This window comes from Ammospiza caudacuta, chromosome 26, assembly GCF_027887145.1.
Source record: "Ammospiza caudacuta isolate bAmmCau1 chromosome 26, bAmmCau1.pri, whole genome shotgun sequence".
Taxonomy (NCBI): Eukaryota; Metazoa; Chordata; class Aves; order Passeriformes; family Passerellidae; genus Ammospiza; species Ammospiza caudacuta.
Genome location: NC_080618.1, coordinates 2959674 through 2983954, shown reverse-complemented (window position 1 = coordinate 2983954; position 24281 = coordinate 2959674). Strand labels below are relative to the sequence as shown.

Here is a 24281-nt window from a genome sequence, read left to right as displayed (position 1 = left end):
GATTTCCAACCCTCAGGATGTTTTATTCCACACAAACACACCTAATAGGAACTGTTCCTATTAGGCCATAAGATGCAAATGGGGAAAAAAAAAAAAGATTGGAGATGAATAAATAGAGGCTTGCACTGGAAGCGCTGAAAGCACTAATTATTGAGAGCTGGACTTTCAATGGCTGTGACAGATTGGTGCAGCCATATCAATATTTAGACAACTTTCCTGCTAAGCAGGCATCTGTCACCGTCTGAGGGAGAGACGGGCACTTTCCGAGGAGCTCGTCTCCACACAGCAAAAAATATCTTCATGTGTGGTTATGTACAGAAAAATCCCCCCTAAAACACCCTACCTCCAACCAGGGAGGATTGGAAGAGGGGCAGAAAGACAGACAGACCCTTCTTGTTTTCCTTTTCAGAAGCAGTAGGCATCAATTTCGACAGCAGAGTGGGTACAGTGCATTAAAATTTGATGTACTGTTCCTAATGCAAACTAAACTAGAGGCTTTAAAAATTGATGCTGCCACTTAAGCAGCACACAATGAGGAAGATTTGATTATTGTACTTAAAAGAAATAAAATAAAATGTCAAGTTTAACTAGAGTTGGAGCCATTCCCCTGGCATTATTCAAAGTGATGTGTGTAATGCCTCTTCAGAATACACAGCGTCCTGCTCAGAGATACTTCAGGAAAACACGACATTTAAAATCAAATGTCTTCATTAGGTTACAGAGTGCTTTTGATTCCCTTCACTAATCTGTGTTTTACATGGGAAGGACGTCCCTGAGTTGTAATTCTTCCTTGGTTAATCTATCAAGCAGCAGAGCTGAGAATAATCAGAATAATAGCTTAGATTTGTGCAACGCTACCTTAAATCAAGCACAGAGGAGGTTTGCAGGCATCACTGGAGCTCAGAAATATCAAAGTTGAGCAGAGCATTTGATAGCATAAAGGCAGGGAGAGGCAGCAGGGGGAAAGCCCAAATTAATTTTAAATCAAACATGTCCATTTGGATGAGAAGGTGCTGAAATACTTGAACTTCCAAACCAGAGCTGCGCTCTGTGCAGGGAGAGTGGAGAAAAGAAATGGGCTCACTGCTCTTATGTTATCACAAACCACAACCCAACTGCACGAGAAATCAGACTTTTCTTCTCTAATTCTCACGGGTTATAGTGAAACCTTTCAACAGCATGGATGCATATATACATATATATATATATATAATTATATACACAAGTTCTAAATGTGCCAGAAAGTCCCTTACACACCTTTGATCTTTGCCACTACATCACCAGACCCATGTAAAGCCCACCCAGTGTAACCCTCATACGTGATATACATTGTGTTTGGGCATAAATATGAAAATACTGTTCAAAAGCTAATTTACTTAATTAAGGAGAGCTACACACAGCAGAGAAACAATACATTTGTTTCATACTGAATACCTGATTAATATTCTATTAAAAAGTAACGGAATTGTTGACATAATTAAGTACTGAAACTGAGACTTCCCCTTGATAAAAACTCTGTCCAAATAGGCTTCTCTCACTGCTACATTAACTTAAAAAGGCTACTTTAATTAAAAAAAACAACAATCAGGTAGCAAGCTGAGCCATTAAAAGAAGCAACATTGAGTCCACCAGCTTAACCCTCTCCCACTGATACAATAAATCACAAACTGGGTATAATAAAGGTCACGAATGGTTTTTGTCTCTTGTTTTATGAACGTTCTATGCACATTTTAGCACATTTTAATACAAGAACATTGACTGTTTGCATTATTATATGTATTGAAAAAAAAATTTAATTACCCCAGAACAGGAAAAGTAATAAGTTACCATGGAAGCACGACATACATACATAAGGTACATGTAAGTTCAGACTTATACAAAAGTTATTAAAAACATCCTCAAGTCATTTCACCCTCTAATTTATAAATTTAAATGCTAAAAATAGTGTCCTTTTTTTTTGTTTTAATTAAAAAGTAGAAGGCCCCTAAATATTGTTCACATGTAGAGAAAGGAAGGGTTTGAGGGTTTTTTCTTGTGGGGTAGAACTGTCCAAAATTAAAGAACATTAATGACGCCACTTTAACTGAGAAAATGAAAATATTTCACCAAAGGAAATTGCATTAAGAACATCCTGCAGTTTCCAGGCAAAAATATATAAATTAAACTTAAACTCATAAGGTGAGCAGAAATTTTATGAGCAATAAGCATATAAAAGTCTTGATTTAAACAACACATGCAAAGGCCTACTTTAAACAAAAATAGTGCAGCTGTGGTTGCTGAATCTCCTTCAGGAAAAATTAATAGCAAAAAAACAGGAAACCTGCCCCAAAAATGTGTTTTGAACCCAAGCAAGCATCACCCACATAAAGACAAAGTATTCCTACACGAAGACCCTCTCTGAGCTAGCAACAAAATAAACAAACAACAAAATCAAAATCTCCCTACTTAAAATTTCCTTGGAGAGGCTTTTCCAACATTTTGGGAAGCAAAGCTCACAAATGATGTCTTAATCAAGTCATCTTACCTGCACATGACTTCGTGGGTGAGCAGCACTCTGCACATCTCTGGGTTCTTGTTCTGCCCTTCGTAAGTTATGGGCTACAAAAATTAAGAGAAGGGTGAAGCCAGGAGCATCGGGGGTTATTTATTCCTTAGAATCTTCAGATGTGAGGGGAAGGGATTTTACCACCTGCAAACAAACGTCTTCCCCTTTATGTGCAGGGAAAACAGCTTTACAGAAATATTGCTACAAAGTGGATAAAAACCAACAGTCCACAGAGGGGAAAAAAAAAGAGACTTAAGAGCACAATTTTCAATTACTCTCCAAAATAGGTCTGCAATACAGCTGAGCAAGAGATCAAAATGAAACAGAGAAGGAAAAACATGCAAGGAAATGTTGAGCAAACAGGAAAGATGAGGTGGGACAGGACAGCATGGCACAGATCAGCCCTGCTCACCTGCTTGGTGACAGAATCAATGAGCCTCACATAGAGATCCTGCTCTGTCCTGACACCTGGAGTGAGGGAGAACGGGGATAAATCACATTCCACAGGCACCTTGCCCTGAGAGCAGCAGAACAAACCCAAACCCGCTCAGTTTAAACACCCTCAGCATCCCAGGCAGTTGTGGCTCCCAAGCCCATCCGAAGCCCAGGGCCCATCCCTGAGCTGAAGAGGCTCATGCAAGGGACTTTCAGTGTATTTTGGACACCACAGCAGCCACGGGCAGACCCTGGCTCGCTGCACAGCCCCAGGAGGGGCAGGGAAGGGCGCTCACCGTTGCTGTAGAGCAGCTGGAGTTTGTAGTGCGTGCCGTTGTTCGTCTTCTCGTTGCCTTGCTCCTGAAAGGGAGTTTGAAAAAAGGAGGGGGGAAAAAATCCTTCCAGAACTTACACTTGGCACATTTAAAATGCAAGAGCTGATAATCATGATGGAAGTGACAACAAAGTTGATTAAAATTCCAAGAGGTGAATCCACTGATTGGGATGTATTAACCTTCCGAGTGACCCAGGACAAACTACAAAATACTCCTGACATCTTTTCCTGTAGGAGTTCAAGAACTTCTTTCCCTCTTTTATTTGCCACTATGCTCTCAACTTTTTCAAGGGAATACATTGAGAAGAATTTGTGCATTTCAAATAATTTAATATAAAGCAGATTGACACCAGGAAAACACAATGGCTTTTGATTTTACTGTGATCATTGCTTTTCAATAGTGTTACTTTGAGTCAAAATTGATATTTATTTCCTGAAGGTTGTGTTACAGGGATATTTCTTATGTCCCTTTTTAATGTAATTTCCTGTAAAATAATTATTTATGATTCACAGTTCAAAAAAATCTTGTTCATGGCTAAGAAAATAACAGAAAAAAATGCAAAGTGGTCAAGACATGGAATTAAAATCCAAAAGCAAATGCTTTTCAAGTCCTGCCATTGACTTTGGAGCCTTAGGAAATACATATAACCACACTCAACAATAATCTGACATATTTACAGGTCAGATTCCACTTCTGTTTGGGTACTAATAAAACCTGGCAGATGTGGTAGGTAAAAAAAGCTAAGTGCATTTATCCCCCATGAATTTTATTTATTTTCGTTTTAGTGGGTGAATGAAATTCACGACACAGAGCAGAGGCTTCCAACCCTTTTTAACCACAGCAGCACACACAGGGTTACAGCTCTACCACAGCACCTGAACCTTGACCAAACCATGGTTATATTTTTTTATAGGTATTAGAAGCTGGCAGTCAGTGCGGGGAGAAGATCAAAATTGGAGAGGAAAAGAAGAAGAAGAGTAAGGAGCCTTACTTTATCATTTTCTACAAAGTCCACAAAAGCTGTCCTCTCTATTTCCACGGGCTGCCCCTGTCTGTCGTAGAGAGCCAGAACAAAGTGAAAGAAATTGGATTTCCTCAAGTTGGAGGGTGGCTGCTTTTCAAAGTGGGCTCTGGACAAAGCTACTCCGCTGTGGAGGAAACACACGGGATGGGGTGAGGGGGAGAGACAAAGACATTACGAGGTTGTGCAGCAGAAAGGGCAGAACAACGACAGCAAAGGCAGAGCTCGCTCGGACCGTCCCTGCCCTGCAGCCCCGATTGCGGCGCGGCCCCGCTCCCTGCACAGCCCAGGACACGCTCATTTACAGAGGGCTTGGTGCTAAAGGCAGCGGGTGCTTTCCTTGCCCCGCTTGTTTCCCTGCCTGTCACCGCTCCTTGCCGGAATGCGGCGCGGTGGGGAGCGCTGCGAGCGTCAGAGGGGCTGGAAGGGTTCCCTGCACATCCCGGTCCTGCTCCCTTTCCCTGGAGGAGAAAACGAGCCACCCTAAAAATCATTTCTACGGGCAGGATGTCAACCCGAGGACCCCTCGTTTTGCTCAGAGACAACGACTTTCGAGCAGAGCAGCCGCTTGCCTCGGCTGCGAAGTTTGACTTGAACTGATTCCTGTGAATTGAATCTCTGATTTAAGCTGAAAGAATTTAGTCTCGGGTTAGCCAGCCCTTGAGAAATTCTTGTCCCTGACTGCAGAAAACGTTGTGATGTTTCCCACGCATTTCCCGGCTTCGGAAGATTCAAATGCTTCTGTTTACCCACGATATCCCCGACTGCAGCTTTATTTCTTTGTGAAATTAGTTGCAGTTCCCTCTCCCTAAAGCAAATTTCTACTTACCGAGAAGAAAATAGGTGAGTATGAGCACCTCCAAATTACTTAATAGACAGATTAAGTCTATGTGCCAGACTAGTTAGGAGTTGGACAGCTTTGGGTTTTAGTCCCCAAAACAGATCCACGGCACTGGCAAAAGTATTTGGCTCTTTCAGAGCACTACAGATGTTTCCCGGTGTTCTCCTTGCCAATGAGGTACGGTGTGAAATCACCACATCCGCCACAACTGCACCTAGCCTGGGGATTCCTCTCATTCTGCGTGTAAAAATTGGGATTTATTGGTTTGTTAGGAATATCTGGGAGAAAAACCTGGCGATGCCAGCAGGCTGCACAACACAGCTGCACCTCCACGCTCCCGTGAATTGGAGCCTTGTCAGAAGCTGTTTCCTTTTACTTTCAGTTTCCTCAAGGATAAAACTCTTCCCCCTCAACCGTATTTATTAAACACTCTATCGACATTCATGAAACTCTGATAACTCCTCCCATGGTGCTTGGAAAACCTTGCTGCCAGATCAGGCCGTGGGTGGGGGCATGGATGTGCTATTTCTAAAACATCTGCTTCATCTGAAGTCCCCTCTGCTGTTTCATGCCTTTCACCTCTCTCTAATACTAAATAAAATCCTGCTTACTCCTGGGGTTCCCAATTTAGTCTTGCCCGACGCTACTACTTAACTTTTTTTTTTTTTTTTAAGTTATCCAGAGGGGCTGGAAATTTTTTCCAAGGGGGAAAAAATTACCCCAAAGAGTTTTAATCATCTTACCCCTAACGGGAAGAGACAGCAATAACTGTCCTGTGCCGACTTGGCTGGGAAGAGAAAATAAAAAGGGGGCGTAAAAGGGTGATAACCCGCCCGAACAAGTAGAAAGCGAAGAGCCAGGCCCCAATTTCGGGATGTTCGGAGCCATTTCAGCCCAGCAGGGACCTCTCGGACGTTCGGGCAGGTGCTGCAGACACGGGATGGCCGCAGGGTGCGGGATCCGCCGTGCTTGTGCCCTGAAACCGCGGTGACCATTTCGGCAATGCCCACCGTGAATTAAGCAAAACAAGACGGGCCGGGGGAGCTCGGGTTTGACATCTGCATTGAAGTTAATTCTAACTTGGTCCCCTCTGTTCGGCTGTGTGGCCGAGCAAGCAGGGAGGAGTACCCTGGATCGCTGGGAACAACCAATCCAGAGCCCCACAATCTTCCCGGGGCAGAAAATCAAAGGGTAATCCCGTCTCGCTGCCATCTGAGCCCCGCACTGGGTTTTAGGGCTCCTGTGCTAACAACGGGGCATAATGAAAAGATTTGCTAAAAAAAAAAAAAAAAAAAAAAATTAAAAAAAAAAAATTAAACAACCAAGCAGAGGTAAAGTGGGAGAGAAATAGTCTCAGTTACCTTTGTGCTGCTACGTTTGCATCCACAACCCCAACGTTTCTGACCCAGGACCTGACGGAATCCATCTCAGAACCTAGAGATTTATCTTTCAGAATTGGTCCTCTTCCTAAAGTATCTTGAATTCCAAACATTTAAAAAGTCTATGCAAACTAGCAACAGTTTCCTTTTGGGAGATAAGGGAGAAGGAAAAAAAAGAAAAACAAGACGACGCAGCCTTTGAATCTGACACACAAATCCCAGGAAAGTGAAGTTCAGCTTTAAAACCAACTTCTTCTGCTATTTAACGCTTCGTGTTTTTAACGCCTTCAAACGGGGAAGAAAGTTTTTCCTCTTGCCAAGTGAAAGTTACGCTGATTCAGCCTCGCCGGGTATCATCATCCTTCACACGCACACCCGGGAGCCGCATCCAGAAACCGATCGCCGCTAACGAGGATCACCCGTTCCTCAAACAGACAACGGGGAGAAGGATTGATCTGCCTAATCCAGGAAGAAGGAAGGAAGGAAGGAAGGAAGGAGGGAAGGCAGGGGGAAAGCCGCGATGCGCGGGGCGATGGCAGCAGCGCCGGGGCCGGAGCGCGGCCGGTCCCGCCCGGCGCTTCCCGCGCGCCATCAATGGCCACAGGGGCGGGGCGGGGGGCGGGGCCCAGACCACATAAGGACATCTCATTTGCATCTCGCACCGCCATTGGCTGGATGGCGAGCCCGCGCTCCGCCCCCCGCGCGGCTCCGGGCTGGAGGGAGCGCGCCCGGGGCTGTCGCGACCGGGATGTCGCGATCGGGCTGTGGGGACGGGTCACGGTCACAGCCCGGCAGCCCCACGGCGAGCCGTGCTGCCCCAGACCGCACAAACCGTGCTAGGGCAGAGGCACCGGGCTGGAAACAGCGCGCCCGCCGCGCACCCTGGCACGGCTGGAGCACGGGCAGGGGAACGGCGAGTTTATCGTGATGGGTTTATCGCCACAGCTCGGCAGCTCCACAGCAAACGGCGCTGCCCCAGAACGCACAAACTGTGCTAAAGCTGCGGGACTGAGCTGCCAGGAGCACGCCCGCCGGCCGCCTCGCGGCTGCAGAATTCCGGGCACGGGAACAGCGGTTTATCGTGACGGGTTATCGGGATAGGTTATGGCCAGGGACCGGCAGCCTCACACCGAGCAGTGCGGCCCCAGCCCGCACAGAGTGCGCTGGAAGCGCGGGGCCGGAGCGGGAGGAGCGCGCCCGTCCCGGGACACACGGAGCCGGGCACGGGAGCCGCGGGCTCATCGCCGTGTCCCGGGCTCATCCCCGTGTCCCAGGCTCATCGCCGTGTCTCGGGTTCATCGCCGTGCCCAGGGCTCACTGCCGTGTCCCGGGCTCATCGCGGTGTCCCGGGCTCATCGCCGTGCCCAGGGCTCACTGCCGTGTCCCGGGTTCATCGCTGTGCCCCGGGTTCATCACTGCGGTGTCCCGGGCTCATCCCCGTGTCCCGGCACCCTCACCCCGAGCTGTCCTGCCCCAGAACAGCCAAACTGAAAGCCCTGTCCGCTGAAAGCTCTGTCCGTCTGACCGCCCTGGCTGCCACAGCCCCGCACGGGTAGCGGCCGCTTCGCTCTCCGGCGCGGGATTTGAAATGAAAAATTGCCCAGAGGGAGAGCAATGGGTCTGGGGCAGGGTGTAGGCAGAGGCTGCCTGCGGGGCAAGAGCCAGCCCAAGGCTGCCAGGCACCCGGCAGACTCCAAAGTTACACCCTGAGAGCTGTCAGGTCTCACCTTAGAACTTTTTCTAACATCCCATGGAGGCAGCGTTTCCCATTAAAGGAAACCGGAGCTCTCCCCAGCCCGGCCCGCGGTGACCCAAGACCATACCTACGTCTGCATTTATTTGAGTTTATTTCTTAAAACTGCCCTGCCTTGGCGATATTTTCCTCCTGGCCCTTTTGTATTCTGATCTGTGTATAGATCTGCCTCTGAAATCTATATAACACCAACGCGAAAACAGATTTCAAGACAATGAATGCAAATCTGTGCTCAGAGACCATCTGCCAGATGAGGGAATCAGATGTTCGGTAGTTAAAGGCACAGCACAAGGATTCAAGGATTTCCTTGACTCATTATGTGCAGCTCCTCTCTTTAACCTGCTTGGTTTTTGGTTTTTTTTTTTTTTAACGGGATCGAAGTATAATTTCCATTTCCAAATAAATCGGAACTCCTTCCATCCACGTTCAGCCGCGATTCAAAATGCCACCTATTAAATGTAAGATTATTTTCACGGAGTTTTATACAGTTCTCTCCAAAAACAATCTCAAATTAAAATCTTCCCATGAAACTTTCATTAAAATGTATCCTTAATTCAGGCACGATTGAGGGCAAAGCCAGGACTCAGATTTATTCTGTCTACATAAGTGACAGACATGGTATTGGATGAACTAATACATCTCACCCAATCTTTGTTCAAGGAAATTCGCCATGCTAACCCACCTCCCCAAATTGATAAATATGCAGGAAATGATTTTGCCAGGTTAGCAAAAGGCGAGGCTGGCGTTATTTCAACATTAGAGAAAAGCAACAGCAGTTTGACGGAGCTAGAGGGTGCAGGTTAATCTTTCAAGATATGATCTTAGCACCTCTGAGACGCAATTTCTCTGTATTAGAAAGCTCAAACAGGGCAAGATATTTTTTTAATACTTTAAAAAAGTGAAAAACCAGAGCATTTAAGATAAATATATCGGCGATGGTAAGGCATATTATAGCGGGGCTTTTTTACCCTTTTGCAATAGGCGGGGATACATTTCCTCGAATAAAAGCCCCAAGATAATTTCTGGCAATACCGCTCCGACCCTTCCTACGTTTGTTCCTAACCCCTAGGCAGGGGCGGAAGGGGAGGGGGCGGAATTCCCTCTCGCTGCAACCTTGGCCGATGCGTTCGCAAGGGGAGAACGCTCCCTGATGAGCCGAGCCCATCTCCCCAGGAGATAAAACCGAGCCCATCTCCCCAGGAGATAAAACCGAGCCCATCTCCCCAGGAGATAAAACCGAGCCCATCTCCCCAGGAGATAAAACCGAGCCCATCTCCCCAGGAGAAAAAACCGAGCCCATCTCCCCAGGAGATAAAACCGAGCCCATCTCCCCAGGAGATGAAGCCGAGCCCATCCCCGCCAGGTCGGGTCCAGCCCGGGCCGGGGGCTGCAGCCCCGCGAACAAAGGGGACTCGTGTGCCCGGCCCCGGGGGACCCCGCTCGCAGGGGGGATCCCTGCGGGTCAGAGGCCAGCAGCGAGGTCAGGGGGAAGCGCTCCCCTCGCCCCAAGCAGCTGCCGCCTGAATTCGGCGCTCGGGGCGCAGATGCGGGAGCATCGTCCCCTCCGGCCCCGCGGGGGCTGCGGCCGTGGGCCGCCCCCTCCCCACCATCTCAAGCGGGGGAGCTGCACCGCTCCGGCCACGGAAGCGCCTTCGGGGACAGAATTTGGTCCTCCAACCAAGTTTCTCGCCTTTAAGATACGCTGCAAAAGCACGGGAGTCCTTGAATACTTCTGAAATTATAGACCGCTGACCTAGACTCCCCGTTTCAAGCCAAAATTGTAGTTAAACCGAGGGAAAAGCCCATCGCTCGGACTCTTCTGTTGCAAATTCATTCCGGAAACAAAAAACAAAATAAAAAAAATAAAGAAAAAAGAGCAGTGTTTAAACCCGTGCGATCGGCGATAAATCTGGATTTGCGCTTTAGAGGTTTGCGCAGTTCGGCTCGGGGAGTCGGATCCACCGGCAGGTAAAGAGCACCGCGGGACTCGGGGAGGGAAAACAGCCCCAAAATAGCCCCAAAACAGCCCCAAAACAGCCCCAAAACAGCCCCAAAACAGCCCTGCAGCCCCCGGAAAGCGCGGGGAGGGTCCAGCAGAGCATCTGCCGAGCCCTAAATACAATTGCAGGCTCGGGCCGGGCACCCCCCGGGCTCGGGGGTCCCTCCCGGCCCCCCGAATCCCCGCAGCTCTGCATCCAGCGGGGCTCATTCTGCCGAGCGCTTCGAGCGATTTTCCTCCTCGGACTGAAAGAGAAAGCGGGGGGTGGGGGGTGTGAGAGGGTGCAAAGCAACTGGTTCGGTGAGTGCTGATCATTCCCTCCTGCAGGAAGAGTTATTCCCCTCCGGATTGCCGCACTCGTTTCCACATGCAGGGGTCAAAGTGACAGGTGAGGCAGATTCGACGTGGGAAAGAGAGATGCTCGGCTTTGTTAGCAGGTTTTTAGCAGCGTCGTTTCATACTCCGGAGTCAACTTTCGCTCCTCGGCACATCTCACCAACTCCCAGCGCGAAGAAAGATGGATAGAAGATAATATTTAACCCATTTAAAAGCATAACCTTCAAGTACTATTATTTCCTCTCAGGTTTGAGGGGAGAATGCCAGCAGGAAGGAAAAAAAAAAAAAAAAAAAGTGAACTAATGCTAAAGACGACACTTGAAAGGAAACATTTAATTCTTGTTCCTATTCATTTGTGAGAATTCACCAACCTTCAGGTGCCTCAAGGGAACGAATTGGAGGTTAAAATTATGAGTGTCAGAACGGAGAAGGACAACTAATATATTTTCCTCTTTATCCACTAATCTCACTGGAAGGTTCATTTTTCCAGTACACCTGTACCAGAAAAATAAATGTGCCTTTTAGAAATGTTTTCTTAAGCTGGTAACAGCTTCCAGTTCTGAGTCATGTGTTTAAGCACACATCAATTGCACTTTGGGCAATACAGTAACGGTATTTACCAAACAAAGAAGTCCCCGAAAAAAACTTTCAAGTTCCGAACATCAGCATAAACAAAATATTTACTTGCATGGGATAGCTTGCAGCTTGTGACAGAATTGTGGCTACAAAAATCAGGAGCAGGCTGAGTCCTAAGCTGTGGAATGAAGAGTGTGAGGAGGGCAGAGCACTGCAGAGAGAACCAGAGCAGAAAATTGCTCCAGCTGATACAAGACTACTCTGGATTTACACGACTCTCCATGTAACTAAAATAAAAACATACAAAATGAAAAAATGCTTTTTAACAGGGGAGGTTTAAAGTGGTTCAGGTGGGAGCTACTAAATCCTGAAAGCAGCTTGAGCTCTTAACGGTGGAAACTGCAAAACAGGGTCTAAAGTGTTGCAGTGCTTTCCGTTATATTTATTATAAACCTGGTTTTATACAATCAACACATTTCTCAGAAGAGAACTCTCCATGTGATTGCTGGAAAAAGTTGAACTCCCAAGTATAAAACAATAGATCCTCATCACAGGCTCCCCAGGCCATCAGTAAATAAGCAGAAGCAGGGGTTTACAGCTGGAAAATTGTGAAGCCTACCTGGTCTCTGCCTCTCTCTCTCCCCCTTCCCTCTGGCACCATAAAGGCACTATTTACTGGAGGCAGCTCTCCACACTCATCAGCCCTCACAAACTGCCACTTGCAGAGATTTCACCAATCATATTTATAAGCAGTGAACAAAGGAATGCTTTCGAACTTACAAACGCATAAGTAAACATTTAATAACGTCCTCCCCACCTCATCTTTCCCAAAAGAGAGAAAACATTGTATCCATCAGATCCACTTCTGAGTATCCTGTTCATTCCAATAAGTAGGTGTTTTTCTTTTCACTAGAACAGAAAAACACATCTGCTCCATTTTATATCCAACTTTTTTATTTTAAAAGATACTTTTACTGCCTTTTGCCTAGCATAGTTTTGGAACACGTTAGCAAATAATATTTTACCATGGGGAGCGTGTGTTCCATTTTATTTTATAATGCAAATTTGAGGAGTCGTAGCACTGAAGTTTGTTTTTGTAACCACATGGAGGTTGGAAGCAACAACCACACTCAGGAAAAATACTTGAAGCGGGTGTATATTTGTGCTGGGATCCTCTCCCTCATTTTGCACTTTATGGAAAGCAATCAAAATAAACTTTTCAATATGTCTTTGTACATAAACTAGCTGAAATATTCACCAGGAAGGAGTTTAGGTTATCACAGCCTTTCTAGTTCCAGGTGCGTGCTTAGGACCCAACCCCAGCTGTCAGAAAGAGTCTCCACAAGCAACTGGATAAATGCAGACATACTGAAGACCAGAATTCAATTAATTCATTAACATATGAACCAAATAAAAGTGGTCCCCAGAATTGCAAACACTGTTATAGTGGCACTTAACCTACTCTAGTCATTCAAGTGGTTTTACAAGAATTACTTGACAATAGAGACGTGCTTAACATCATGCTTAAACATCTGCACAGTGAGGGCCTAATTTTTATTTCTTGACTCAACTGAATGCAGCTCTGCCTTAAACAGGTGTCTCACTTTAATTAGATGAATAGTGACTCTCAAGTGATGCCACAGGGACACTTTGCCAGCTCAAAAGTCAGCAAACCTTAAGCAACTCACTAGACAAAACCCCTTCTTTTAAAAAAGTATTTAAAAATGTAAGAATTGTAGATTTCTGTAGTTCTTCCATGAAGTACAACCTAACATTTAAACTAGAATACTCTTGAGTGACAGGGATATAAAACAATCTTGATGCAAACTGGTATTGTAGCAGGAATATGCAAATTGTGTTTAACTCCAAATTTGCCAGCTTTGCCCTTGATTGATAGGAAAGGTGGGGCACATTAAGATTAGGAAAATCACTAGGATGGTCAATAATCATAACACCTGCCTCCTGTAAAATGTCCTGTGCCTTCTTTTAAAGCATCTGGTAACAGAAGTTAAAATGAAATACACACACAAAAAAAATCTAATCTAATCTGACTATTCCTACATTCTTTCCATAAGCTACAAGAAAGAGGCTTTTAAAAGCCCAAAATTCTACAATTAAAGGTTTACAACCTTGGAGAGACAGCTCAGCTCTTCTTTGAAGCACATTAAACAAAGAAACTTCAGGTTATTTGGTGGAAAAGAACTGTTAACACACCTCACTCCAGAAAGCCAACAGGATCTCAGTACATTGCCCTACAAAAGCTGCCAAATTACATAGCCAGATTCTGATAGTGAGAAGATTTGCACTTGTATCAGAAGCAGGGAAGCTGATTTTATGTGATACCAGCTCCTCTCATCAGATTTTTCCATATTTACTTCCCATAACCAGTAAAAATACCAAAAACAAAAGCTCAAAATTTAAGTCATCAGAATCTAGGTTAGTCTAAACATTATCCTCCAGAAGGTAAGAAATTTTCCCAGAGTTTTAGGCCTTCTGCACTGATTAATTACAATTTACCATTTGAACTGTTTCTTTCATCACTGATTTTAACAGGCTAAACTGCAATGCTTTGAAAGTGTCTCACACCTAAACAGTTTTGATACTTAAAAGAATTTGCTCAGCCTGGTTGTAAACCACCACCTTTTCATCAGTTAGGTGAGTAAAAAATAATATCTTTTACTAAATAATATGATTCTATTTCTGAATTTCTAGCTCTGCTTGCTAGACAGAAATGGCTACAGAAATATCTTCAAAAGAAAGCTGGAGCTTGTTCTTACCAGGACTGATCTTGCTGCAGCCTGTGAATGAAAGGAAGGAAATTATATGCCATATGCTTACACATATTCCAGCCTTCAGATGCTCTGAACACGTGCTCTTGAAAACAACAGAGGGTGTTTTCCTTCCCTAAGGCCAAAGACTGCCTGTGGACCGCAGAGCTGGGTCAGCTCAGGGTGCTCTGAAACCCTCTGAACCTGCTCATCTCTTTTGTTGTCACTGATGTCCTGGGGACTTGGGATCAGCCAAGGTCATTTTTTGTCTTCAGCATCATCTTGAGGCACGTGAGTATCAGAAAAGTGTTCAGTGACCATTGCTGTGGATGGGCTGAGCAATTTGCTTGGTCAAACGCACGTCACACATCTTTAAGACATGTCACAAACCTCTAAGATTTTCTATCTGCCCTCTGCCTCCACTGATGCCTCATTTTGGAGGCCAAAGCACCAAATTATGATGCTTTCAACTGACTTTGTGCTTTTACACCATCCTAGTATAGGATCTAGGTCTAACCTAGATGAGATAAAGCTCCTTCATTGCATTGCTCACAATCCAAACTTTAGAAGAAACAATGAGGGAAATGAAGATGGAGCAGAGGCACAGACAGGGAAGCCAGGAGGAGAAAATACAACACCAGAACACTTAGTGTTAGCGTTCAAAAACACATAATCACAGAGGGATTTTTTATTAAGAGCTCTGGGAATCGGGGTATATTCAACCCAAATCTGATTCCGACCATACATCCAAAATGATCATGTTTTATACTCTATCGTTACATAACTTTCATGTTAATTATTAAACTTATATTGTTCTATTGTATACATAAATTTAGCCCCTCTCTGAATTTCCAACATAGTTTCTCATTATTCTTCTTATGCTTATATAATAATTATATTTAATTACTAAACAATCATCACATCTAACAATTATATCATTTATCATACTGCTCACGCAGGTGCAGTTGATCTGGGAAAACACAAAGATTAACATTTTAGATTCTATCTTTAACTTTTTCCAGGGCTCCACTATCATTAGGACGACACAATGTCGTTAGTAAGTAACTAAAGAACTTGATGTTCCCTGACTTTCCCCTTCACTTCCCAATTGTTCAGAGCAGTGTCCAAGTACCCAGAGGACAGAAGGAAGGAGGACATCACCCTACAGGTGTCACAGACATCTTCTCATAAAAATAGTTTCTTTAGGATTTTCCCCCTTTCTGAGAAGCTGTGGCTTCAGCAACAAAATGTAAACAATGGTTATCTGCTGCTGGGGAATGCAACAGGTGGATGTGTGATTGGTCTCAGGTGGATGTTTGGATTTACTGACCACTCACGGCAGAGCTGGGTCTCACTCTCTGCTGGGACACAGAACTTTGTTATTCATTCCTTTTCTATTCTTAGCTTAGCTAGCTTCTGAGAACTTTTCTCTCTATTCCTTTTAGTATAGTCATAATGTAATATATACCATAAAATAATTAATCAAGCCTTCTGAACACGAAGTCAACATTCTCGCCTCTCTTCATCTCACAACCCTTGCGAGCCCTGTAACGCACAGGAGGGACAGCCCTGGATATGTGCACTGCCTCAAACCTACAAAGCACTCAAGACTTGATATTTGAGCTACAAAATTTGAGGTGTTCATGGGTTGTACTCCAGGATAAACCCCCCAGCCGTGGGTTTTGCCCTGAGCTGTGCCAGGCACCCCCAGAGCCCAGGTTTGCTCTGTTGGGGTGAGCAGGCAGGGGCACACACAGAGGGAGAACGGGCTGGAGAACAGCACAGCCCTGGAGGGGAAGGCCTGACCACAGGATGCTCTGTGGCATCTGATTTCTCCTGTGGCACAATATGAATAATGTTAATGGTGACAGAGCCTACAGGCAATAAAAGGCCTTGGCAGGTATCAAACAGCTCCAAACTTTGCTTTGGCTCCCTGCCAGCTGCCACAGCCAGCCAGCACTTCCTATTCCAGTCTAGGACCAGTGGCCATTAAGGAATTACATGGCATTACTGGTTTCCAGTGAGAAAACACAAAGAAAATGTATTATATTTTCATTTTTTTTTTTAAATCCCCCAAAAAGCAGACAGGAAGAAATTTGTGTTTCACACATACCTGCCCCGGTTTTTAATATATATTTCTAATGAATAAGGAAATTGTTATTATTCACATATTCAGCTGCCAAGGCTCCAAACCAGAACATAGGTTGGGAAGACAATGAAAGAAATCCCTACTTTTATTATCATCCTTTGTCCAAACAGCACATGAAGGCTCAAACCAAGAATCCAGAGCTCCCCAGTGCTAAGCTGTTCACTGGATATCATAAAGAGTTCCAATGAGAACTCAAGCGGGAGAAGAAATAAGACTACAGGATGAAATAAGTAAGAAAGCAGAATTTTTCTGGGCGTTATTAGTCCAGCACAGCAGTCAGCTTAAACAGATTTGGCCAAGTGGTAACAACCTGCATTTTAAAACAAAAAATACACATTCTACCATTCCACTGCACTTCTTTTTTTTTCTTCCTTTTTTTTTTTTATAAATCAGCTAGGATAAGCAGCATTACCAATCAGGCAAAATACTTTGTATTAACTAATAAATCATATCAAGAAACACTTCTAATCTCCAAACCGTAAAAGAAAGAAGTTTTCTTCAGTGACTAGTCCAGCTTGGGAGAACTGACACAGTTAAATTCTTCCTATTTTCCCATAGGTTTTCATTTCTCGATTCTTTTTTCCCTGGTTTTGTTGAGCACTGTAGTTTATATTCAATAAAATGATGTAATCCAGTCAGAGTCAGAAGGGTTGTTTGCTCATTATTCGGACCCAAGGTGACAAACCCCATTTCAGTGAACACCAAGCCCTGGTGCTCAGCATCTGCTGTAGGTAAATGCTGCTGTACCATTCCTGTCCCATACAAGGTGGGAGCACAGGGAAGCCAAAGTTCTTCAGGTCAACGGCAAGGATGGAAATGGATTTCAGGAGCTCCTGAATCCTGGGACAATGCCATCCATGGACACATGCAAACATGTCCCCAGAGCTCAATTACTGGCACATTTGCCACATGCCCTGCAAAATAACAACACTGAACAAGTACCAAAGCCAGCCAAAACACAAACATCTGTTTTAGGGAATGTCCTTGTGGGCTGGAACAAAACAACTTCTGCCTTTCCACCAAGGATTGGTTACATGAGCCACAGACATTCACTTGGATTGACAACATCATTTAAAAACTTGATTTTACTGCACTTACACACTCTTACATATTCATGGTACGCATGTATAAGATATGTACATCTCTAATATAAAATTATAAAGTTCATCTTGCCACTACAGGTAAAACTTCAGCTATTGATAAAATGTTCTCTCAATGGCTGGAAGGTTTCCACTACCACACCATTTCTAAAATGGGAAATATGATTTACAAGCTTTAATAGTTTGCAGATCTCCTGTTTTACACCTGGCCTAATTATTTGGTAAGACAGGAACTAAATATTTGTTCATCTGAGGTGTCAACACCTGCACTGAATTCCTGTCCCCAGATCTTGGGTACATTTGTTGTTCATGGTACAACAGATGAGAATCAGGGATCTGATGGGCTGGTGAAGTTTCACTCTCAGTTTCAGCAACAGCAAAGCTGCTCTTGGATCCCTGACTTCACAACACACCCCAGACTTGTTCTTTGTCACAAGAAAATCCCCAGCTCCAGACCAAATTTCTCTTGTGCTGTGCAGTGTGACCCAGAAACTCCAAATATCCAGGAATTCAGAATCTGTGTGCAACTCAAGAAATACAGGTTAGAGAAAGTAAAAAGGATATGTGTGTAGGTTGAGAATAAAAGAGCAATTAGTACAAAAGCAGAAGTCCATTCAGTTGACAGAAGCCCAACACAAACAATATAAAATCACAGTTCTGTGATTTAAACTCTTTAACACACTTTAAAGCTTTTCAGAACAAAGCAGATGAATTATGATCTACATTTCCCCCATATCCTACTACAAAAGTCACCTTCAGATCTAGAGAATTCCTAGAAAAGCAAAGGCAGAAGATCACCAATCTTGTTTGAAACTTTACAAAGTGTGAAGAGTTTGTCAGGCCACTTTCTCCTCAGGTGCTGCAGGAGGAAGGGCTGAGCTGGAAGGTGATGGAGAACACGCTGCTACGGCTCTGACAGCACCGGGGAAAGGCCCCAAAGAGGCCAGGGAAGGATCCTGGAAAAGGATGGGGTAGGGAATAGCAGGAGGCAGTGTGGTTGAACCAACACCTAAACTGATCCCCCTCAGTACCACAAACATGGGGGGCACTGCCAACGTGACCACAGGGGCAGCACATCCCTGTCCCACAGCCCAAGCCTGGAAATTCAGGTAGAAAGACAAGGCTCAGATCTTTAAAATGTTATTGAGGTGTGAGTGTTGAGGCTTATTCAAGTTTCAAGTGCACAGGTCCGGGAATTGGGATCAGCACTCCCTCAACACAAGCTGCTCCTAGCACTGAACCCCCAACACTCAACTCATTTGTGCAAATTTATTAACAACGACCAAATGAAAGATGTTTTGGTGCTGTGGCTCTTGATTGTGCAAGGATTACACTTTAAATACTCAGGAAAGGAGAGGGTGTTAGTGAGGGAGGCAGCAGCTGCACATGACATGGAGGATAGAAGAGGAGAGGCACATTCCCAATTTACAGATCAGAAACGAGGTCCATGAAATTTAAGCCACTTTCCTGAAATAATACAGGAAGAACTCAGCCCCGCTCTCCCACTTTCCAGAGCTGTCTTTCAGAGCACAATTGCACTCAGACCCTTTGTAGCACAGCTAAATGTTATTCAAATTGCTTAGTATTGGGAAAGCAGGAGAAGAAAATGTTCTAAAAGTGAAAATAAGAGTCCCTGCCATCAAGAAAAGTATTTTACATTCCTGATTAATTATGCAACAGAGTCAAATATTTTAACTGGTATTTCCTTTCCCATAATAATGGTGGTACAAAAGACAAACCTGCAGTTCAAACACACAGAAATATTAAAATCATGATATTTCACGGACCATTTACCTGGGCAATGCCACCACCTTGTGGTCTGCACAGAAACTCTGCTCCAATCCCAACATCTTCAGCTGGGACTGAACCTAGAGCTGCTTGCTGTTCTCTTTTGAGGGACCTTTGCTCAAACCCCACTGCTGAACAGCCCTAGCAGGGTGCCACTGATTCAATTGAATTAGATACGATTTTTAGCTAGTGTTAGCACAAATTAATACCTATTCTCAACACAAAGTTACACTTACCCAGTGAGCACAATACCTCCTATTCATGCAACTCTGAAAAATGGCCTTTTTTGTACTGTTATTCCAGAATAGATTCCTTTTCTCTCTTCTGAACCATATTCTATTCCAACAGGCTTTCCCATCCAAACTTTTCTTTTTCCTTACAGCATTTTGAGGTCAAACTGATTCCCATAAAGTCTTGCCACTCACCACTTTGAGCAGTACAGGTACATATTTTGCTTCCCAAGTGACACTTCATAGAAATGTTTGCTTGCTCTTTATGTTCAGAGCAGAAACTCAGTGTTCTGCCACTATTTTACTGCCTGAAATCAGGATTGTCAGCACTGCCTGCTCTCCAAGAGGATGGAACATTTCCTGCCATGCGGCCCAGGCACACACAGATAATGACTCTGACTATGGAATTACTTCAGCAGTGGCAGCAGAGTCAGAGAAGCAGCACCACAAAAGTCAGTCCTCACCAAAAGGGAAATATTTTAACCTCAAGCCTGACTTTTCCCTGTCACACTACCCTGGTGCCACCACCTGGGAAGATAAGGGAACACTTGGACAGCTCCTGGCCTCAGAAAAACCCCCAAAACCCAAACAACAACATGAACAAATGTGACAGTGGTCACAAGAGTTTTCAGGGTGAGAGAGAGATGAGAATGTTGACCTCATATTCAGAAGGTTTGATTTATTATTTTATGATATATATTACATTATAACTATACTAAAAGAATAGGAAGAAAGTTTCTCAGAAGGCTAGCTAAGCCAGGGATAGAAAAGAATGAATAACAAAGGAGCTCTCTCTGATTCTGTTCCAGAGAGAGCTCAGTCTTTGATTGGCCATTAATTGTACACATCCAACAGGGGCCAATCACAGGTGCACCTGTTGCATTCCTCAGCAGCAGATAGCCATTGTTTACATTTCATTTCTAAGGCCTCTCAGCTTCCCAGAAGGGAAAATCCTAAAGAAAGGATTTTTATGAAAAGATGTCGGTGACAATCAAACCACACACAAATCACTGTCTGTCTCGGGAGTCAGTGGCAGCCCCTCTGATGGATTTGAAGCACATCTTTTGGCTGTTTTGGACATGCTGCCTGTTTCAAGCACAAGATCATCTCCACCAGGCAGTTTCTCTGGGACAGTAACTCGCCCTGCAGGTCGCTGAGCAGAAGCCCAATTTTACAGCCCCACTCAGTGAAATTTGTTAAGACACAATGGCCTCAATCTAAACCAAGTTCCACAGAGCCAGGATATAAAAGCCTTCCTCCACATCAGGCTTTTGTCCCCCAAGCACAAATGGCAGCGCAGATTGAAGGGATGCTCTGTACAGGAGGAAAGGAAGGAATTGTCCCCACCAATCCAGAGCAGTTCTGCATAAAGGCAGATTTCCCTCTGGATTAGATCCAGCTTTCAGTGCCCACACAAGTCAAATGGAGGATTAACAATCCCAGGTTCTGCTAAGGAGTTTTGCCTTTGCAGTGTGACTAAAGACCCTCAGGTGACAGGCAAAAAGAAGAGTGGATATCAAACTTCTCATGTTTGGTCACATGAGCATTTATTGCAAAATCCTAAGTAGAAAAACCCTATCTGAAGCTACCATAAAGATATAAAAATACTTTGGATATCTTCTACTGATACAATCAAGACATCCAGTATGATGTGAGCCCAGACTGCTTTCCAGTGCACAAAAGCATTGACAACAATTTTTCCTGCCCTGATGAACACAGAACAGATTCAGGGTAACATCAGAGCCACGAACAGCACATTGTCAGCCTGCAGCATCCTCCTCAGAGGATTCTATCCTCTGTTTGCTCTTGGACAAAAGCACCGCCTTGCCAGTTTTATATTCTTTTACCAGCTAATTTTGCAATTCCATTGTTCCAATTTACACTTGCCAAATAGTCATGGACCTCAAAGAGTCTTACATCATGGTCAAACTCATTCCAGAAACATTGAAAGTTACTACCTTTCTCTTTCTTTACTTTGCTGCTTCTTTCCCATCTCAGAGGAGCAGCTTCAGAGGTCTGTCAGCGAACCATGGGGAAGGGTGGCTGGAGCAGTTTATTACAGAATCAGCCTTTTACAACTGCTCTCATTTTCTCCAAAGCAGATCGAGACCAGGATCTTCGATCTAAGCCAGGATCTTGAACTGGAAACATCTGCTTTGGGAGAGATTAATAACAGCTATGGAGTCATTCCTGCCATTTTCCTTGCTCAGACAAGTTCTAGGGTCCAATCTCTGTATGCAATTGAGCACCTTATTCCCTTGGCTCTCTTTGAAAGTTTCAGCCCATAAAGTCTTCCCCCTAAATCCCACTGGCATTTGCTACATTCACATGCTATATTTAAACCTCTTAATCTAAATTACAAACTCTATAGCCTCTTTACAGCCCTTTTAGTACACTTAACAGGATCCTCATCACCAACAGGCATTTGCACAGTTATTAGTATAAAAAGCACATATGGGGGGGAAAAAAGTAACCTTATGGTCTAGGGCTTGAATTTGATTTACAGGCATTTTAAATAGCTGGCAGAACAAAGAGTCAGCAGGAAATGCTTTATCAAATGCAACACAGATAGCAGCATATCTGTGCTAAATTTTGCTAAATACTTGTCTTTTTGTGTGCATTCAAAACTCTCAGGGGGAAGAAAAATCACATCTTGGCAAGTTAGAGGTGACCATAAACACAGGAAAGTCTCCAATCTTACCTGCAGCAACTGAGTGCCAGATTATGACACAAAAGCCATGCTAGTGATAACTGAACTTTGTCTTATAAACAGCACCCGAGAATTTGAAAATTTATCCCTTCCTGCTAAAAGGTGCAACAGCAATGCTCTCATTTATCCCTGGATTTCCTGGTATTCCTCTCCATATTTCACCCCACAGTAAAAGCATCTTCCATTTATTATATTTTTAGGACTAAAATAGAGAACAAAACCATTTGTGAATATTTATAAACTCATCTTTCTGCAGGCCTTCGTGCTTCACCTCAAGGTACCCCACCAACATTCTGGAGAAGTTTTACATCTCCTTGTTTCATTTCAGTACACCAATTACGGTAAACCCCCCTAAACTGGAAACAACCCAAGAACACCGCCAGAAAGCTGAAGAGCCATTTTACAGACAAGAAGGGGCAGCCCAGCCCTTCCCAAAACTTTCCAGAAGCTCAAAAGCAAACAGCACCATCTGGGCAGGACCACGGGAAGCTGCAAACCAAAGGGAAAAAAAAAATTACTTCAAGCATCACATAGAGGCATGACTCCATCCTACCACTCTGCTGCAGCAAATTCAATCATCTCCTACATGGAGAGCATTCTCAAACAGTTGTTTTTCCACCACAGAACGTTCCCCACCACCTTCTGCCCCAGGGAAGGGGGAGAGGAGACCTCAGCACATCAGGAACCAGGGCTGGCCCCCCCAGTTCTGGAAGGTTCTGCAGCCCCCTCAGCACCCCCTCAGCCATCAGCCCTTCAGAGGAAACACCTGGCACAGCTCACACCTGATGTAACTTTTCTCATCCTCCCCCCACAGCCTTTAAAGCTAATTTGCCCCCTCCCTTTCTCCTAATATTTTCCTTTCTTCTCCACAAGAAGAGAAATATGAATACTTTTATCACTTTTTAATCAAAATTTTCTGTTCCAGGGCCCTGTGCAAGGTGGGGGGTGGTCAAAGTTTTTCTTGCTTTCCTCCAAGAAAAAAGCACTTGCAGACAGAGCTTTACCTCCAGCCTTTGGGGTTGGCTTCCACAGCACCCAGTAAGCAGAGAAAAACACATTTTCAGCATTTGCTGAACATTTATTTCAACATTTCTTGAACATTTTGAGTATCTTGATTTTGTCTTGTGAGTCCCAGTGTGGAAAACAGGCACTGATGCCAAGAGACTGTTTTTGACTGTAGAACCTGTAGCAGTGGTCAAGCACATTCCTCTTTCTCCTAACTCCAAAAATGTGGCCTCTTCCCAGACCCAATGTGCAAATTTCCTACCAGGTTTCTATTTTCATACCCAAAGTGACACAAATTAAAGGGAAAAGGCCCCAACTTCCCCATCATGTACATCCTAGAAAATATATGGGGACAAGATGGGGATGAACTTCCCCATCATATACATCATAGAAAATATATACACTCAGCAAGTTAAAGTATATCCCTGAAGAAGGAATTTTTCATGAAACCTTCCTCAGCTGTATCATTAAAAAAAAAAAAAAGGAGCTGGAAATGCTGCCCAGCTCTTTGTGGTGTTTTTACAGCACTTAAAATGATGTTTTGCCTTGGGACCTTGAGCTGCCACTGTCAAGCAAAAATATTGTCTTAAGGGCCAATTTCCAGAAGCAATTTCAATTTCAAAACTAATTTATTTGTGAGGAAGTGAATTTGTGCCTCTTCATGTCAGGATTAAATATCCAATAGAAAATAGGGAGTTTTATCAGCAGGTCAGAGGAGCACACTCAGATCCTGTTTTCACAGCTGTAAATGCATCAGGCAGCCTGCAAAGGTCGGGACTGGAGAACCTTCCATAGGTGGCAGCATTACTGCAGGATTTTAGGGAGAAATCCAGATGACCAGGATGATGCTTCAGCATGGACAGGAATCTCCCTTATGGGAAAAACCTTCTAGGAAATAATTATTTTATTTCTGTAGTGCAGTCACCCAGACCAGGCTGCCATACAAACCTAGGCGATGCATTTTAAAATCCAGTTGTGAAATGCAGCCACTTCTGGGGTAGGTTTTGAAATCTTTTTTTGGAAAAGATCACAGCATGGGTCAAAAAGAAAAAGATCCTAAAGTTTTGTTTTACAGAAATGAAAGGTGAGGAATTCCAGCCAAACAAGGCTTAATAATGATAATTGATTGATAATTTATGGCTGGATTGATAATTTGTGGCTATTAACAGGCCTATAATTATCAATAAACTCAGCTTTTGCTTTCAGAGACAGAATAAGGGGGTTACCCCAAAACAGAGGTTCATCTACAAAGTAATTTTCAGAGTCCCACCACCACCCCCACAGGAGGAGCAGAAGCCTCCAGGAGCTGAT

General features: G+C 44.2%; 1 protein-coding gene across 6 annotated transcripts in view; it reads right to left on the bottom strand.

Annotated features, from left to right (window-relative positions):
* The window catches only part of EBF2 (EBF transcription factor 2), a 130446-nt gene extending 123503 nt beyond the window's left edge, over nt 1–6943 (bottom strand). For all 6 annotated transcript variants that reach the window (XM_058820350.1, XM_058820349.1, XM_058820352.1 and 3 more), the window contains exons 1-5: nt 6539–6943; nt 4307–4463; nt 3277–3340; nt 2958–3013; nt 2525–2598 (exon numbers count right to left, since the gene is read on the bottom strand). In XM_058820350.1, the coding sequence (XP_058676333.1) occupies nt 2525–2598; nt 2958–3013; nt 3277–3340; nt 4307–4463; nt 6539–6669 (482 nt within the window). In that variant the 5' untranslated portion in view covers nt 6670–6943. The remainder of the gene's footprint in view (nt 1–2524; nt 2599–2957; nt 3014–3276; nt 3341–4306; nt 4464–6538) is intronic.
* Nucleotides 6944–24281: the final 17338 nt, after the last annotated feature.